At 57.0% G+C, this 19621-nt stretch overlaps 1 protein-coding gene across 1 annotated transcript in view; it reads right to left on the bottom strand.

Annotated features, from left to right (window-relative positions):
* The window catches only part of LOC120750061 (putative Polycomb group protein ASXL2), a 59702-nt gene that overhangs the window by 15940 nt on the left and 24141 nt on the right, over window positions 1-19621 (bottom strand). Inside the window, exon 2 of the mRNA XM_058419698.1 lies at window positions 12929-13011. Within this exon, the coding sequence (XP_058275681.1) occupies window positions 12929-13011 (83 nt within the window). The remainder of the gene's footprint in view (window positions 1-12928; window positions 13012-19621) is intronic.

Here is a 19621-nt window from a genome sequence, read left to right as displayed (position 1 = left end):
TCCTTTCCCCACTGCAATCCTTCTGGATCATCCTTTCCCCACTGCAATCCCTCTGGATCATCCTTTCCCCACTGCAATCCCCCTGGAATCCCTCTGGATCATCCATTCCCCACTGCAATCCCTCTGGATCATCCATTCCCCACTGCAATCCCTCTGGATCATCCTTTCCCCACTGCAATCCTTCTGGATCATCCATTCCCCACTGCAATCCCTCTGGATCATCCTTTCCCCACTGCAATCCCTCAGGATCATCCTTTCCCCACTGCAATCCCTCTGGATCATCCTTTCCCCACTGCAATCCCTCTGGATCATCCTTTCCCCACTGCAATCCTTCTGGATCATCCTTTCCCCACTGCAATCCCTCTGGATCATCCTTTCCCCACTGCAATCCCTCAGGATCATCCTTTCCCCACTGCAATCCCTCAGGATCATCCTTTCCCCACTGCAATCCCTCTGGATCATCCTTTCCCCACTGCAATCCCTCTGGAATCCCTCTGGATCATCCTTTCCCCACTGCAATCCCTCTGGATCATCCCTTCCAGCACTGCAATCCCTCTGGATCATCCATTCCCCACTGCAATCCCTCTGGATCATCCTTTCCCCACTGCAATCCCTCTGCAATCCCTCTGGATCATCCCTTCCAGCGCTGCAATCCCTCTGCAATCCCTCTGGATCATCCTTTCCCCACTGTAGTGCCTCTGGAATCTCCCTGGATCATCCTTTCCCCACTGCAATCCTTCTGGATCATCCCTTCCAGCGCTGCAATCCCTCTGCAATCCCTCTGGATCATCCCTTCCAGCACTGCAATCCCTCTGCAATCCCTCTGCAATCCCTCTGGAATCCCTCTGGATCATCCCTTCCAGCACTGCAATCCCTCTGGAATCCCTCTGGAATCCCTCTGGATCATCCCTTCCAGCACTGCAATCCCTCTGGAATCCCTCTGGAATCCCTCTGGATCATCCATTCCAGCACTGCAATCCCTCTGCAATCCCTCTGGAATCCCTCTGCAATCCCTCTGCAATCCCTCTGCAATCCCTCTTCCCACCAGCCCTGCTCCGATGGACCCAGGGGACTTTCCCAATTCCCAAACTAAAGTGGGACCAACCCCTTCCCTTCCGGCTCCCTCGGGATGTCTTTGGGATGCATCCCAGCCCTCTCCCAGCCCATCCCACGGGGATCCCTCTCTCCCGAGGTGACTTTGCTCTCCGGCTGCAGCTTTCCCTGCAGGCACAGGAACGGGAATGCGCTGCCTTGTCCCCAGGGATGTCACACCAGTGCCAAGGGAAGCTCCAAAGCCACGGCCCAGGAACCATCTCCCACCTCACTGCCTGATCCAGCTGCCACAGGCACAACCCTGCCCAGGGAGAATTCCCCACTTTTTCCCCTGGAGCTTCCCATGGGTCAGGGCTTTACCCAGGGAGAATTCCCCACTTTTTCCTCTGGAGCTTCCCATGGGTCAGGGCTTTACCCCAGGGACAATTCCCCACTTTTTCCTCTGGAGCTTCCCATGGGTCAGGGCTTTACCCCAGGGACAATTCCCCATTTCCCCCGGGTTCCCTGGGTCAGGGCTGCACCCCAGGGACAATTCCCCACTTTTTCCCCTGGAGCTTCCCATGGGTCAAAGCTTTACCCAGGGAGAATTCCCCGCTTTTTCCTCTGGAGCTTCCCATGGGTCAGGGCTGCACCCCAGGGAGAATTCCCCACTTTTTCCTTTGGAGCTTCCCATAGGTCAAAGCTTTACCCAGGGAGAATTCCCCGCTTTTTCCTCTGGAGCTTCCCATGGGTCAGGGCTGCACCCCAGGGACAATTCCCCACTTTTTCCTTTGGAGCTTCCCATGGGTCAGGGCTTTACCCCAGGGACAATTCCCCACTTTTTCCTTTGGAGCTTCCCATGGGTCAGGGCTTTACCCCAGGGAGAATTCCCCACTTTTTCCTTTGGAGCTTCCCATAGGTCAAAGCTTTACCCCAAAGGAGAATTCCCCACTTTTTCCTCTGGATTCCCTGGGTCAGGGCTGCACCCCAGGGACAATTCCCCATTTTCCCCGGGGTTCCCTGGGTCAGGGCTGCACCCCAGGGACAATTCCCCATTTTCCCCGGGGTTCCCTGGGTCAGAGCTGCACCCCAGGGACAATTCCCCATTTTCCCCGGGGTTCCCTGGGTCAGGGCTGCACCCCAGGGACAATTCCCCATTTTCCCTGGGGTTCCCTGGGTCAGGGCTGCACCCCAGGGACAATTCCCCATTTTCCCCGGGGTTCCCTGGGTCAGGGCTGCACCCCAGGGACAATTCCCCATTTTCCCCGGGGTTCCCTGGGTCAGGGCTGCACCCCAGGGACGATTCCCCATTTTCCCCGGGGTTCCCTGGGTCAGGGCTGCACCCCAGGGACAATTCCCCATTTTCCCCGGGGTTCCCTGGGTCAGGGATGGCGGTGCCAGGGACAATTCCCCATTTCCCCCGGGTTCCCTGGGTCAGGGCTGGCGGTGCCAGGGACAATTCCCCATTTTCCCCGGGGTTCCCATGGGTCAGGGCTGCATCCCAGGGACAATTCCCCATTTTCCCTGGGGTTCCCTGGGTCAGGGCTGGCGGTGCCAGGAGCAGGGTCAGGGGCAGCAGCTCCTTTGCCGGGTTACGCTCTCCCCAACGTGCAGCACCCCACACAAGCAGCACAAACCCCACATGCAAACCCGGCCCCACACAGGCAGCAGGGACAGGGACGCAGGCAGGGAGGAGCTCCCAAGCCCCGGGGTTCCCAGCAGCGTTACTCAGGGGTTACTCGGGGGTTACTCGGGGGTTACTCGGGGGTTACTCCAGGGAGCAGGGCGGGAGCAGGCTGGGCGTTAGGGAAGGGCAGGGTTAGGAGAGCAGCTGGCAACGAGCAGCGCTGGGTCTGGTCTTACCTTCTGCAGGTGCAGCGCAGCCCAAAAAAAGGAGAGAAACACCCCTTTAACAACTTCAGCAAGAACAATCCGGGCAAACCCTCCCCGGAGAGAAACACCCCTCTAACAACTTCAGCAAGAACAATCCGGGCAAACCCTCCCCGGAGAGAAACACCCCTGTAACAACTTCAGCAAGAACAATCCGGGCAAACCCTCCCCGGAGAGAAACACCCCTCCAACAACTTCAGCAAGAACAATCTGGGCAAACCCTCCCCGGAGAGAAACACCCCTCCAACAACTTCAGCAAGAACAATCCGGGCAAACCCTCCCTGGAGAGAAACACCCCTCTAACAACTTCAGCAAGAACAACCCGGGCAAACCCTCCCCGGAGAGAAACACCCCTCTAACAACTTCAGCAAGAACAACCCAGGCAAACCCTCCCCGGAGAGAAACACCCCTCCAACAACTTCAGCAAGAACAATCCGGGCAAACCCTCCCCGGAGAGAAACACCCCTGTAACAACTTCAGCAAGAACAATCTGGGCAAACCCTCCCCGGAGAGAAACACCCCTCTAACAACTTCAGCAAGAACAATCCACGCAAACCCTCCCCGGAGAGAAACACCCCTCTAACAACTTCAGCAAGAACAACCCGGGCAAACCCTCCCCGGAGAGAAACACCCCTCTAACAACTTCAGCAAGAACAATCCAGGCAAACCCTCCCCGGAGAGAAACACCCCTCCAACAACTTCAGCAAGAACAATCCGGGCAAACCCTCCCCGCCCTTCCACCAACCGCATTCCCGAGGGTTTGGAGCAGGAATCCCAGGGGAGGGAGGAAAATCCTGCCAGGTGCTCCCGGTCCAGCTCCAGAGTGGAACTTTCGCTGCCACCGTCACCTGGGAGTGACCCTGGGGACGTTCCCCGTGTGGAAGAGGAATTTCCTCGCTCCTCCTCCCCCTCGGCGCTGTTTGGGGTGTGAATCCCTGCCCCGGGCCACATCCATACAGCCCCCCAAAAAGTGAGGATGGAATGGGAACTCTTAGAGAAACCAAAACGCATAAATCTGCACGGACGTGAGGTGGAAATGCAAATCTAGCTTTAAATAAATAGAGGATTTTGAAGCGCCTTAAAAAGAAGAGCTCGTGCGGGTAAATAAAAGAAGCTTCAAAGTTTAGTTTAGAATTTCAGTAACGCTACAGCACCACTCCCAGCTCACCATTCCAGGGAACACTGCAGCCCCGCACCCCAAATTCCCAGGAGCAGGAGCCTCCTTGCCCCAGGGCTGATCCCTGGGCTCCCCAAGAAGCCAAACCAGCGCAGGTTTGGAGCGTTCCCCACAGCCCCCGGGCACCACACGCTGCTCCAGCCCTGCCACAGCAGCACCCCGAGGAGATCCCGGCTGCATCCCGGGATTTGGGGCTCCCTGGAGCTGCTGGGTGCCCCCAGAGCAGGGATGGGCGCAGGGCCGCACTCGGAGCTGTGTCCCAGGGCTCACAGGGGACTGGGATCGGCCTGGAGGACACCACAAAGCTCTCAGAACGCTAATTAACGGCTGTAATTAAAGGTCTATCACTGCTGGGACTCTGCAGGCTGACAATGTCAGGCTTTCTGTTCTAACAGGCACTGACCCTCAGGAAAACACTGAATTGGACCCGAGGGCGTGGAACAGGCTCCCAAAAATGAGTGACAGCGCCGGGGTTGTGGGTGTGGAGCTTCAATAAAGTGTGTGAGATCACAGGGTGGGAAACTTGGAATTTGGGGTCTGGTATTCAGTAATATGTGGAGCAATCTGGAGGATTTGGGGTGTTGTCTAAGTCCTCCTTCACCTGGGGTGGTTTTCTGTAACTGGTGAAGTTCACATTGCAGGCTCCAAGGTACTGGGTTTAAAGTAAAAATAATTTAGGTGGCATTTCAGAATTGGATGGATTATCCTTGAAAAGGTCTTGTAGAGAGAGAGGTGCTCCACTTCACCTCAGTTTTCTATTTTGTTAGTTAGAGCTCACGGCTGGTGAGACTTTAATAGAAATAAGGAATCACAAACATCCAGTCCAAACACAAAACTGCCACTCCCGTGGGTCAATCCCAAAGAAAGGAAGATTTTCTTTCCCGAAGAAGAAAAGAAGATAAGAAATCCTCCCATTATCAATACGACCAGATCTGAGCTGCAGCAACACCAGAGACTGGGACACGGCCAGTCCTGGCTGGGAACAAAATCCCTCTGCAGCCTTTCCCCTGTGGGTTTGTCTTGGGCTGCAACACAGAACCAAAAGCGTGTATTCTATCCCCAATCTGCTGAGAGCAGTCAAAAAGGTGAGCTTTTTTATTTATCTCATAACTCCAGGGGATTTTCTGTCAGTGGGCAGCTGTTAAACCCCTGGGGCAGTGTTTGTTTGTCCCTTCCAGGAGCCATCCCTCACCATTCCAGGGGATCTCTGCTGTTCCTGGCCCATCCAGGCTCACTGCAGGGCTCAGACAATTCCATCAGCCCACCGGGAGATGCTGCAGCCAGGGGAGGAGCCCGGCATTCCCGGCTGGATCACACCTGGCCCTGGGAACAGCAGCACAGCCCGTGGGCACGGGATTGCCAGAGGAGCCCCGGAGCCATCCCAGCACCACGGGAGCTGCAGAGGAAAACTGCACCCTGCTGCAGGATCCCTGCTGCCAGAACCACATCTGTCACTGCAGGAGGCTGGGCTGGGCTGGGCCCAGCACCCTGAGCAGCAGCGGGACAGCTCTCTGCTCACTCCGGCAGCGTTTGCTTTTCCTTTGCTTGCTTTTGTGTACTACTGCACTTATATTTTGAATATTCCCAGCAAAGAACTGTTATTCCTATCCCCATATCTTTCCCTGAAAGCCCCTTAATTCCAGAATTACAATAATTCTGAGGGAGTGGGTTTACATTCTCCATCCCAAGGGAAGCTCTGGCTTTCCCTGGACACACACCTGTGTTTTCCAAACCCAGGCAGGGTTTGAGGTGCGGGATCACAGCGCTGGTGCGCACAGCTCCTGCTCTCGGGGCCCTCTCCTCATCCTCACCCTCAGCAGCTCCTGATCTGAAGCTCCTTCCTCCCAGGCTTTTAGGGCCCAGAATTAAAATATAAACCGTTTTTGGGATGCTCTCTGTGTTTCTGCTGCAGAACCACCAGCCAGCCTGTACTGAAGAGGAGTTTTTCTGAGGCCTCAGCTCTGGCGTTTTCCAGCAGGGAGAGCCGAGCTCTGGGGTTCCTCACCAACCAGAATTCCAGCCCGGAATTCCCCCTGCAGCAGGGAATAATCCTCCTGCACAGCAGGAAAACCTCTCTGCACATTCATCTGGGGGAAACAGCAAAAACTGCTACAAACAGCCTGGGCTGGGCTGGGACAAGGGGAATATTCTGTCACTTACGGATTTCACAGCTCTGCAAGAGGGACTCACCTGACGAGTTTCTCCTACGCACAATAATTGCATTTAATCCTCCCTGCCAGGGCTGACAGCCCAAGCTTTCCGTAGCAAAGCTCTTGCTGGACGAGGACATTTCAAACCAACGTTTTGCCCTGCATTTATTATCTATAAATTATAATTATTTTTTAATGTTATCATTTATTGGATTCTACCAATGCATCTCCATGTTCGGCACAGACACTGAGTGGTTCAGACACCCAGCCCTTGTCCCAGCCCCTCTCCAGCTCTCCTGGAGCTCTGACAGGGGCTCGGAGCTCTCCCTGGATCCTTCTCCTCTCCAGGTGATCATTCCCAGCTCTCCCTGGATCCTTCCCCTCTCCAGGTGAGCACCCCCAGCTCTCCCTGGATCCTTCTCCTCTCCAGGTGAACATTCCCAGCTCTCCCAGGATCCTTCTCCTCTCCAGGTGATCATTCCCAGCTCTCCCTGGATCCTTCTCCTCTCCAGGTGAACATTCCCAGCTCTCCCTGGATCCTTCTCCTCTCCAGGTGATCATTCCCAGCTCTCCCTGGATCCTTCTCCTCTCCAGGTGATCATTCCCAGCTCTCCCTGGATCCTTCTCCTCTCCAGGTGATCATTCCCAGCTCTCCCTGGATCCTTCTCCTCTCCAGGTGATCATTCCCAGCTCTCCCAGGATCCTTCTCCTCTCCAGGTGATCATTCCCAGCTCTCCCAGGATCCTTCTCCTCTCCAGGTGATCATTCCCAGCTCTCCCTGGATCCTTCTCCTCTCCAGGTGAGCACCCCCAGCTCTCCCTGGATCCTTCTCCTCTCCAGGTGATCATTCCCAGCTCTCCCTGGATCCTTCTCCTCTCCAGGTGAGCACCCCCAGCTCTCCCTGGATCCTTCTCCTCTCCAGGTGATCATTCCCAGCTCTCCCAGGATCCTTCTCCTCTCCAGGTGAGCACCCCCAGCTCTCCCTGGATCCTTCTCCTCTCCAGGTGAGCACCCCCAGCTCTCCCTGGATCCTTCTCCTCTCCAGGTGAGCACCCCCAGCTCTCCCTGGATCCTTCTCCTCTCCAGGTGAGCACCCCCAGCTCTCCCAGGATCCTTCTCCTCTCCAGGTGATCATTCCCAGCTCTCCCTGGATCCTTCCCCTCTCCAGGTGATCATTCCCAGCTCTCCCTGGATCCTTCCCCTCTCCAGGTGATCATTCCCAGCTCTCCCTGGATCCTTCTCCTCTCCAGGTGATCATTCCCAGCTCTCCCTGGATCATTCTCCTCTCCAGGTGAGCACCCCCAGCTCTCCCTGGATCCTTCTCCTCTCCAGGTGAGCACCCCCAGCTCTCCCTGGATCCTTCTCCTCTCCAGGTGAACATTCCCAGCTCTCCCTGGATCATTCTCCTCTCCAGGGGAGCACCCCCAGCTCTCCCTGGATCCTTCTCCTCTCCAGGTGAGCACCCCCAGCTCTCCCAGCCTGGCTCCAGCCCTGGAGCAGCTCCGTGCCTCCTCTGGGCTCTCTCCAGCAGCTCCAGAGAAAACCAAACCCCACTGAACTCCCTGGGGCCCTCCCTGCCGCAGCCCCGACCCCAAGGGACTCGCAGACAAACCCCGGACCATGTCCCAAGGGAAAAGGCTTCCAAGGAATTCCCCTTTCCCACGGGCACGCGGCGGTGAGAGCGGCAGAACGCGCGGTGGGAGCGGGAAATGCTGCCCAGGACCACGCCGGGAGCTTGGCAGGGCCCTGAGGGACCCCAAAGAGCTGGGGGTCCCAGCTGAGCCGGGCTGGGGACGCCTGCGGAAGGAAAATATTCCTGGGGGTCCCTGTCCTACCCCGGCCAGCCAACGGGAGCAGAACCCAACCGCGGGGACACGGGCGGGGGGGACAGGGCACAGGGAACGGCTTCGGAAAGGGGCGCTACTGGGATCGGTACTGGGATGGGTACTGGGATCGGCACTGGGATCGGTACTGGGATCGGTACTGGGATCATTGGGATCGTTACTGGGATCGTTACTGGGATGGGTACTGGGATCGGTACTGGGATCGGTACTGGGATGGGTACTGGGATCGTTATTGGGATCGGTACTGGGATCGGCACTGGGATCGGTACTGGGATCGGTACTGGGATCGGTACTGGGATGGGTACTGGGATGAGTACTGGGATCGGTACTGGGATCGTTATTGGGATCGGTACTGGGATCGGTACTGGGATCGGTACTGGGATCGGTACTGGGATCATTACTGGGATCGTTATTGGGATCGTTACTGGGATCGGTACTGGGATCGGTACTGGGATGGGTACTGGGATGAGTACTGGGATCGGTACTGGGATCGTTATTGGGATCGGTACTGGGATCGGTACTGGGATCGGTACTGGGATGGGTACTGGGATGGGTACTGGGATGGGTACTGGGATGGGTACTGGGATCGTTATTGGGATCGGTACTGGGATCGGTACTGGGATCGGTACTGGGATGGGTACTGGGATGGGTACTGGGATCATTGGGATCGTTACTGGGATCGGTACTGGGATCGTTACCGGGATCGGTACTGGGATCGGTACTGGGATCGGTACTGGGATGGGTACTGGGATCGGTACCGGGATCAGTGCTGGGATGGGTACTGGGATCGGAACCGGGATCAGTGCTGGGATCGGTACTGGGATCGGTACTGGGATGGGTACTGGGATCGGTACTGGGATCGGTACTGGGATCGTTACTGGGATCGGTACTGGGATCGGTACTGGGATCGGTACCGGGATCGGTACTGGGATCGTTATTGGGATCGTTATTGGGATCGGTACTGGGATCGGTACTGGGATCGTTATTGGGATCGTTACTGGGATCGTTACTGGGATCGTTATTGAGATCGGTACTGGGATCGGCACTGGGATCGGTACTGGGATCGTTACTGGGATCGTTATTGGGATCGGTACTGGGATTGTTACTGGGATCGGTACTGGGATCGGTACTGGGATCGTTATTGGGATCGTTACTGGGATCGGTACTGGGATCGTTATTGGGATCGGCACTGGGATCGGTACTGGGATCAGGACTGGGATCGGTATTGGGATCGTTACTGGGATCGGTACTGGGATCGGTACTGGGATTGTTACTGGGATCATTACTGGGATCGTTATTGGGATCGGTACTGGGATCGGTACTGGGATCGTTATTGGGATCGGTACTGGGATCGTTAGTGGGATCGTTACTGGGATCGGTACTGGGATCGGTACTGGGATCGTTACTGGGATCGTTATTGGGATTGTTATTGGGATCGTTATTGGGATCGTTACTGGGATCGGTACTGGGATCGTTATTGGGATCGGTACTGGGATCGGTACTGGGATCGTTATTGGAATCGTTATTGGGATCGGTACTGGGATCGTTATTGGGATCGGTACTGGGATCGTTACTGGGATCATTACCTGGATTATTATTGGGATCGGTACTGGGATCGGTACTGGGATCGTTATTGGGATCATTATTGGGATCACTACTGGGATCATTATTGGAATAATTTTTTGGATCATTATTGGGATCACTATTGGGATCATTTTGGGGATCACTATTGGGATCATTACTGGGATCATCACTGGGACCATTATTGGGATTACAGGGAGAGGGGCTGCCCTGGCTCACAGGAACACATCCCCAGCTGTGCTCCCCATTCCCTCTGCCTCATTCCCAGGCTCTGGAAAAGCCACTCGGGTGGGAAGGGACCCCAAATCCCACCCAGTGCCCCCCTGCCGTGGCAGGGACACCTCCCGCTGTGCCAGGCTGCTCCAACCCGGCCTTGGGCACTGCCAGGGATCCAGGGGCAGCCACAGCTGTGCCAGGGCCTCAACACCCTGCCAGGGAACAATTCCTGCCCCAAATCCCACCCAAATCTCCCCTTTTCCAGCTCCAAGCCATTCCCTGTGTCCTGTCCCTCCAGCCCTTGGCCCCAGCCCCTCTCCAGCTCTTCACAGTTAATTTTTCTGGGTGCTTTTCGTAGAGATTTATCTGGCTTCACCACAGTTTTGGGGGTTTTTTTTAGGTGAACAGTTACTGATGAAAGCTCCTCTGTTTCAAAGCCTGGCGGTACAAAAAGGCACGAGAAGAAGAGCTTCAGGCCCCTTGTCCCTGCCCTCGGCTCCCTGTCCCCGGGATCTCTGAGAGCCTGACGTGAAAGGGGTGGCTCAGCTCATCACCCCGAGGATCTGAGGCCGTAGATGGGGAATTAAAACCCCCAACAAACACCCCCCAAAGTCAGAGCCGGCAGGGTTGGGGCATCCTGCGGGAATCCTCTGCTCCCAAATCAACCTGCTCCTCGGTTTATTTACACCCGAGCCGGGAACGGACTCACCGAGCCCCAGGCACTGCCGGGGGCTCCCCCGGAACTTCCACGTGGCAGGACCGAAACCCTGCAGAGCCCCAGCGCTCACCCGGCAGCTTCTGCTCCCTCCCTGGCAGCACTCTTCCTTTCCTAAAAGCTGATTTGTGTTAAACCCATCTCGTCACGGGCTCAACCACAAAGCACAAATCCAGGCGCTGACTGCAATTTAATTGCTTCAAGTGTGCCAAGCCTTCAGCTTTTTACCAAAAGAAAGCTTCGTTACACCAAAAGAAAGCTTTATCACACCCAAAAGAAAGCTTTATCACACCCAAAAGAAAGCTTTATTACCTCATTTTCATATTTAGAAGCAAAGATCCCTGCCCAGCAGCCCAGCGTGGCCAAGGGGAAGGGCTGAGATTTGAGTTTCCCACCTGGCTGCTCCCACAAACGCCTTTGGGAGCGCAGCTCCTTCAGAGGAAAACCCTTCCCAGAGCTGGGGCCCAGCCCTGACAGCTCCAAAAGGAGGAGCCTGACCAGGATGAAAGGTTTCTGCCTTCCTGCCCTGCTTTTTTCGGCTCTTTGGTGCAAACTCTGCGCTGCCCAGGCACGGATTGGATCTCCTGGGTCCCACCCGGGCTCCTGCCCCAGGCTCTGCCCAAAATCCACTGGATTTTGTTAAAAAGGTTCATCAGTGTCAGTGCTGGGTGTTTGCTGCCCTCGTGGTCTGCCAAGGGCACTGACCAGTGAGCTCCAGAGTGACCAGTGAGCAACAGGCTGACCAGTGAGCTCCAGAGTGACCAGTCCAGCTCCAGAGTGACCAGTCCATGTCCAGTCTGACCAGTGAGCTCCAGAGTGACCAGTGAGCAACAGGCTGACCAGTGAGCTCCAGAGTGACCACTCCATCTCCAGAGTGACCAGTCCATGTCCAGTCTGACCAGCGCCTCTCCAGTGTGACCAGTCCATGTCCAGTCTGACCAGTGAGCTCCAGAGTGACCAGTGAGCAACAGGCTGACCAGTGAGCTCCAGTCAGACCAGTCCAGCTCCAGTCTGACCAGTCCAGCTCCAGTCTGACCAGTGAGCTCCAGCACTGACCAGTCCATGTCCAGTCTGACCAGTGCCCCTCCAGTGTGACCAGTCCAGCTCCAGTCGGACCAGTGAGCTCCAGTCTGACCAGTGAGCTCCAGCACTGACCAGTCCAGCTCCAGTGTGACCAGTGAGCTCCAGTGTGACCAGTGAGCTCCAGTCGGACCAGTGAGCTCCAGTCTGACCAGTCCAGCTCCAGTCTGACCAGTGCCCCTCCAGTCTGACCAGTGCCCCTCCAGTCTGACCAGTGAGCTCCAGTCAGACCAGTCCAGCTCCAGTGTGACCAGTGAGCTCCAGTCAGACCAGTCCAGCTCCAGTGTGACCAGTGAGCTCCAGCACTGACCAGTCCAGCTCCAGTGTGACCAGTGCCCCTCCAGTCAGACCAGTCCAGCTCCAGTCAGACCAGTCCAGCTCCAGTGTGACCAGTGAGCTCCAGTCCGACCAGTGCCCCTCCAGTCTGACCAGTCCAGCTCCAGCCTGACCAGTGAGCTCCAGCACTGACCAGTCCAGCTCCAGTGTGACCAGTCCAGCTCCAGTCTGACCAGTCCAGCTCCAGTGTGACCAGTGAGCTCCAGCACTGACCAGTCCAGCTCCAGTGTGACCAGTGAGCTCCAGCACTGACCAGTCCAGCTCTAGCCTGACCAGTCCATGTCCAGTCTGACCAGTGCCCCTCCAGTCAGACCAGTCCAGCTCCAGTCAGACCAGTGAGCTCCAGTCTGACCAGCGAGCTCCAGTCTGACCAGTGAGCTCCAGTCTGACCAGTGCCCCTCCAGTCAGACCAGTCCAGCTCCAGTCTGACCAGTGCCCCTCCAGTCAGACCAGTCCAGCTCCAGCCTGACCAGTGAGCTCCAGTCCGACCAGTGCCCCTCCAGTGTGACCACAAAGAGAGCAGCACCAGGAATGACATTTTATAAATAAGAATCTTTAACTGAGCCCGCTCTGTTACTCCCTGGCTAACTCTGAGTTTTGCTTAGGTCAATCTGACCATCTGCTTCTTTCTTTTAAAGAAGAAATTAGAAATTGTTTTGTTTTCTTCCGTTTCCCTGGAGCCTGAAGCCCCTGAGCAGGGCTGGGTTATCCCATAAAAGACAGGAAAAAATCCTGCACACCTGGGAATGAGCTTTACTCACTGGGAAAAGCACCTGGGAGCTGCTTCTGAATGGGACCCAGACCCCAAACCTCCAACATTTCAGTCCCAAACCCCTCAGGAGCTGGGGGTTAAGAGCAAACCACGCTGAGCTGCACCCCCAGCATCACTGGCTGTGCCTCCACTCACCTGATTTCCTTCAGTCCTTCCTTCTGGATAACTTGAAGGATCTCTTTATGGCTCATGGGTGTGTTGGGGTATTTCTCCAGGACCTGGCAAGCAAGAGCAGACCGAGAGGAAGTCACTCCTTTGCACTCTGGATTCACATTCAGCTGCACCAAACCCCCCATGTAACGGCCTGGATTTCTCCAAGGACACATCCCAGGGAGAGCTCCAGATCCTCCTCCCTCCCCACCAGCCCCTGGAGGGCTCAGAGGTTGGCTAAAGGAATTCCCTCAGTGCGATTCCCGATTTTATTTCCAGTGTGCAGCCCTCAGACGGCACTGCCTGCAGAATGAAATGTTCCACAGCCGGGAATTCCACTGGGAATGCTGCAACCCCAAAACCCCAAATCCTCAGGCTGAAACTGATGCTTTGGGAGGGCTGAGCTGCAAAAGAGACTGGAAAGAGCTAAGAGAATAAAGGAGAGATTTATTGAAAGGCCTTTAGGATCCGCCTTGGGCAGGACAAGAGCCTGGCCAGGGCTGCACCCAAGGTGGGCACAAAATGGTCACAAAACGGACAAACAGTGGACCCAAAACGGACAAATGGTCACGAGGTCTCACACTTTCATAAGTTTTGGTTTATTTGCACTTTGGGGTTTAATTGTCCAATTCCAGCTCCAGGTTGTGAGATCCCATCCTTGTTCCTTCCTTTAATCCTCCCTTGTTTGTGCTTTTGGGCTGGAAGCTGTCCTTGGTGTGCAGCAGGAACAGGATTTGTTTTGTGTCCCTGCTCTGTGCAGAGCTGAGTGACCCCGAGTGTGAGCTCAGAGCTGCACCCTGGGCAGCACAGAACCTGCAATACACGGAATTAAACCCCAAGGCAGCACAGCAGCTCCTGAGCAGCGTGGCTGAAGCGTTAGAGCTGCAGGAAACGGGGCTCTGGCGCTGCTGGGGCTCCCAGAAACTCTCTGCACGCAGAGAACCCCGAACTCTGCCCCACGGAAACGCGTCCCTCGCTATAGGGCGGCGCTGCCAGCCCTCCCCAGCCCCCCGGGATCCCCGCGCTGCCTGCCAGGGCAGTGACAGGCAGCAGTGCAGCAGTGCAGCCGGAGCAGCAGTGACAGGCAGCAGTGACAGGCAGCAGTGCAGCAGTGCAGCCGGAGCAGCAGTGCAGCCGGAGCAGCAGTGACAGGCAGCAGTGCAGCACTGCAGCCGGAGCAGCAGTGACAGGCAGCAGTGCAGCAGTGCAGCCGGAGCAGCAGTGACAGGCAGCAGTGCAGCAGTGCAGCCGGAGCAGCAGTGACAGGCAGCAGTGACAGGCAGCAGTGCAGACATAGCAGCAGTGACAGGCAGCAGTGACAGGCAGCAGTGCAGCACTGCAGCCGGAGCAGCAGTGACAGGCAGCAGTGCAGCAGTGCAGCCGGAGCAGCAGTGACAGGCAGCAGTGCAGCAGTGCAGCCGGAGCAGCAGTGACAGGCAGCAGTGCAGCAGTGCAGCCGGAGCGGCAGTGACAGGCAGCAGTGCAGCAGTGCAGCCAGAGCGGCAGTGACAGGTAGCAGTGCAGCAGTGCAGCCAGAGCAGCAGTGACAGGCAGCAGTGCAGCAGTGCAGCCGGAGCAGCAGTGACAGGCAGCAGTGCAGCAGTGCAGCCGGAGCAGCAGTGCAGCTGGAACAGCACCACAGCTGGAACAGCGGTGCAGCCATAGCAGCAGTGCAGACACAGCAGCCATGCAGCAAGAGCAGCAGTGCAGCTGGAGCAGTCGTGCAGCCAGAGCAACGGTGCAGCTGGAACAGCACCACAGCTGGAACAGCGGTGCAGCCATAGCAGTCATGCAGCAAGAGCAGCGGTGCAGCTGGAGCAGTCGTGCAGCCAGAGCAACGGTGCAGCCGGAGCAGCACCGCATCCGGAGCAGCTGTGCAGCTGCACAGCACCACAGCCGGAACAGCGGTGCAGCGGGAGCAGCACTACAGCCAGAGCAGCCATGCAGCAAGAGCAGCGGTGCAGCCGGAGCAGCGGTGCAGCCGGAGCGGTGGTGCAGCTGGAACAGCAGTGCAGCCAGAGCAGAGGTGCAGCCAGAGCAGTCATGCAGCTGGAGCAGCGGTGCAGCCATGCAGCTGGAACAACCATGCAGCCAGAGCAGTCATGCAGCTGGAACAGCAGTGCAGCCAGAGCAGCTGTGCTGCCGGATCACTCATGCGGCCAGAGCAGCTGTGCAGCCAGAGCAGCCATGCAGCCGGAGCAGCAGTGCAGCTGGAACAGAAGTGCAGCAGTGCATCCATGCAGGCAGAGCAGACATGCAGGCAGAGCAGACATGCAGCAGTGCAGCTGGAGCAGCGGTGCAGCTGGAGCAGCGGCGCAGCCGTGCAGCCATGCAGCGCTGCAGCTGGAGCAGCCGTGCAGCCGTGCAGCCATGCAGCCGTGCAGCAGTGCAGCTGCCGCCCCGCACACGTCCCTGGGCCATTTCAGGCCGTGTCTGCGCTGGCCAGGGGCATGCGCAGGAACTGCCTCCTTTCCGTGTCAATCACCAGCTCAGCTCAGCTCCCGAGCCCAGCCCGGCAGGCAAAGGCCAGGCCGGGCTCAGGCTCAGCCCAGCAAAGCCTCGGTGCCTCTGCAGCAGCAGCAGCAGGTTCCGCTCCCCCGTGCAGAACCCCGATTCCCCGCAGGAGCAGCGCGTTCTCCCAGCGCGTGCACCCCGGGAAAGGGCTTTGCCATCGCCCCGCTCCCAGAGCAAATCCCCACATCCAGCTCTGGGAGCTCCAGCTGATGGCTCCATCCGGGAACATCTCTCCTTAAGTGGTGTTAAAGCCTGACCTTCACAGGATCTCAGAGAGCTTTGGGTGGGAAAGGACCTTAAATCCCATCACTGCCCCCCCTGCCATGGCAGGGACACCTCCCGCTGTGCCAGGCTGCTCCAACCCGGCCTTGGGCACTGCCAGGGATCCAGGGGCAGCCACAGCTGTGCCAGGGCCTCAACACCCTGCCAGGGAACAATTCCTGCCCAAAATCCCACCCAAATCTCCCCTTTTCCAGCTCCAAGCCATTCCCTGTGTCCTGTCCCTCCAGCCCTTGTCCCCAGCCCCTCTCCAGCTCTCCTGGAGCCCCTTCAGACCCTGCCAGTGCCTCCAAGATCTCCCCGAGCTCCGTTTGTTCCTTTGATCCCCTGGATCTGCATCCCACAGGATTTGTGTGCTGAGAGTCAGAAGCCAGCCCGGAGCCATCCCAGCCAGCAGCGTCTTGGGATCCCAGGATCCCAGCGTGGTTTGGGTGGGAAGGGACCCCAAAACTCACCCAGTGCCACCCCTGCCGTGGCAGGGACACCTCCCGCTGTGCCAGGCTGCTCCAGCCCGGCCTTGGGCACTGCCAGGGATCCAGGGGCAGCCACAGCTGCTCCGTAAGATCCAAGCGGGATCAGGGGCTCATCCCACCTCCCTTCCAGCTCTGCTGGAACTTCAGGCAGCACAGCAGGAGGATGCAGGACGGAGAGGTGATCTCAGGCAGGTCAGTGCGGGATTTGGGTCCCATCACCCCTGCCCCGTGTTCACACAGCTCACCCTGCTCCGCCAGCCCGGAGCCCAGGGGAGGCCAGAAATTAAGGATAACTCCATTCCCGTCTGTGCTTCCCACTGCAGGTGCCAACATCAGGAGACAAACGAAGAGAGTCCATTCACAGGGAGCTGGGGGCACTCCCACCACTCCAAACCCTCACTGAGCCCTTCCCTCCCGGGCTCTGTGTTATCCCCTGACCTTCAGGGCTCCTCAGACCGGCGCAGCGCCACAATTAACGAATTTGTCACCAGGCACCCCCAGACTGTGAGGGAAGAACAAGTTCCCGCGGGAACCTCAGCAGTCGGGGCAGAGGGGAGAGAAGCTGTTCCAGTCCTGTCTTTGCCTGTCCCTCTCCTGTCCCTTTCCCAGGAAACTCTTCCCACATCCTCCCTCCACAGGGCTCGGCAGGGTGAGGCCGGACAGCTCTGGCCTCCTGCCACCCGCTCCTGGCTCCCTGCAGATGGTGCTGGGCTGCTCTGGGAAGGTCACTGCGGGACAACAACCGGCTCTGCCAGGCGTCCCCACTCTCCAGGAGATTCCTGGAAGCACGGAATGGTTCGGATTGGAACAGCTCTTGGAGACCACCGAGTACAAATCGTCCCCCAGCGCTGCCAAAGCCACCACTGATGTCCCCAAGTGTCACATCCACAGGGCTTTGAAATCCTTCCAGGGATGGGGACGGCCCTGGGCACCTGGGCTCCTTCCATGGGGAAATTCCTGCTGCTGTCCGAGCTGAGCCTGGCCTGGCCCAGCCTGAGGCCATTTCCCCGTGTCCTGTCCCTGTTCCCTGGGAGCACAGCCCGACCCCCCCTGGCTGTCCCCTCCTGTCAGGGACTTGTGCAGAGCCACAGGGTCCCACTGAGCCTCCTTTTCTCCAGGCTCAGCCCCTTCCCAGCTCCCTCAGCCTCTCCTGGGGCTCCATTCCCTTTCCCAGCTCCCTCAGCCTCTGCTGGAGCTCCATTCCCTTCCCAGCTCCCTCAGCCTCTGCTGGGGCTCCATTCCCTTTCCCAGCTCCCTCAGCCTCTGCTGGGGCTCCATTCCCTTTCCCAGCTCCCTCAGCCTCTGCTGGGGCTCTATTCCCTTTCCAGCTCCCTCAGCCTCTCCTGGGGCTCCATTCCCTTTCCAGCTCCCTCAGCCTCTCCTGGGGCTCCATTCCCTTTCCAGCTCCCTCAGCCTCTCCTGGGGCTCCATTCCCTTTCCCAGCTCCCTCAGCCTCTGCTGGGGCTCCATTCCCTTTCCCAGCTCCCTCAGCCTCTGCTGGGGCTCCATTCCCTTTCCCAGCTCCCTCAGCCTCTGCTGGGGCTCCATGCCCTGTCCCAGCTCCATTCCCTTCCCTGGACACGCTCCAGCCCCTCCAGGTCTCCCCTGCCCCGCGTGGTCCCTGTGCTGGGCACGTGACGCGTTTCCAAAAGTCAGATGTCTCCAGAACCCCCAGAACACACAAATCTCAGAGGACAAGGCACAGATCCCAGCACCAGGCTGCATTCCCTGATCCTGGAGCTCTTCCCACCCTGCACGGATCCGTGGCTGACCCTTGGCTCAGCCGGGCTTTGCTAACTCAGGATCAAAGCCCAGCCCTGGGGACAGGAGGAGAGGAGCAGAGCGATGTCCCCGGCCCCAGAGCAGCGTGCACTCCCCCGATAAGAGCCTCATCTCCTGCTCTCCAGGAAGTGTCTGATATGAGAACCCATCATCTCCTGCTCTCCAGGAAGTGTCTGATATGAGAACCCATCATCTCCTGCTCTCCAGGAAACGTCTGATATGAGAACCCATCATCTCCTGCTCTCCAGGAAACGTCTGATATGAGAACCCATCATCTCCTGCTCTCCAGGAAATGTCTGATATGAGAACCCATCATCTCCTGCTCTCCAGGAAATGTCTGATATGAGAACTCATCACCTCCTGCTCTCCAGGAAATGTCTGATATGAGAACCCATCACCTCCTGCTCTCCAGGAAATGTCTGATAGGAGAACCCATCATCTCCTGCTCTCCAGGAAATGTCTGATATGAGAACCCATCAGCTCCTGCTCTCCAGGAAACGTCTGATAGGAGAGCCTCATCATCTCCTGCTCTCCAGGAAATGTCTGATATGAGAACCCATCATCTCCTGCTCTCCGGGAAATGTCTGATGTGAGAACCCATCATCTCCTGCTCTCCAGGAAATGTCTGATATGAGAACCCATCATCTCCTGCTCTCCAGGAAATGTCTGATATGAGAGCCTCATCATCTCCTGCTCTCCAGGAAACATCTGATATGAGAACCCATCACCTCCTGCTCTCCAGGAAATGTCTGATATGAGAACCCATCATCTCCTGCTCTCCAGGAAATGTCTGACACCGGCTCCCAGCCTCAGATAAACAGATCCCTTCACACCTCCAGCTGCAGCGGGAGCTCCGTGCTGCTGGACAGGCTGATCCAGAGGAACCAGGGTTAAAGAGACTCCTAACAAACAAACCAGATCCGCCTTTAAAGATCAGCTAGGCCCTAAGTACCTTCTCCCCTCTCCTCTGCCCTTTTAATGCCGTATCACATCTTTCACTTGAGCCATTTTCAGTCACCGCGTGTCAATAAATAAAATCCTACTGTGCCACAGGACAGAGTGTGAGAGGCAACTCGGCTCTGACCAGCTGAGCCAAGCTGACTGTCAACTAAAAACAATAATCCTGGAATGGTTTGGGTGGAAAAGGACCTTAAAATCATCTCGCTCCAAGCCCTGCTGACCCTGTTTCCTGGTTCCAAAAACCCAGGATCGGCAGGAGAAAATCCCTTTCCTTGTTTTATGCCTCGGCCGGGTGTGATCGGGGCACACAAAGCAATCACACGGAGACGAGAGATTCACGGGGCAGAGATGTTCCTCCGAGAGAGCCCAAGGCTGAGCCACGGCTCAGAGCCCCTGTGCCTGTTTATTTCTTACTTTTTATACATTTGTGGGTCTGGCTGTGGATTGGCTTCTGGAGTTATCACCTCCCAGCCGAATGGCCAGACCAACTGTCAGTTACAATTGTTTTCAGGTTAGAAATATGCAAACAAAGGACAGGGAATGAAAAACAAAGAATTTGTTTCTGTTATATCTGTCAGAAAAGGCAAAAACTGCTCCTAATATTGTACAGAAGCTAAAAAGTCTGACTCCATCTTACGAACAATCAAAAGGCTTTAAAAAACTCAGAAAA

The sequence above is a fragment of the Hirundo rustica genome, chromosome 3 (genome assembly GCF_015227805.2).
Source record: "Hirundo rustica isolate bHirRus1 chromosome 3, bHirRus1.pri.v3, whole genome shotgun sequence".
In the NCBI taxonomy this organism is placed as follows: Eukaryota; Metazoa; Chordata; class Aves; order Passeriformes; family Hirundinidae; genus Hirundo; species Hirundo rustica.
This window is presented reverse-complemented; position numbering and strand designations above follow the sequence as displayed.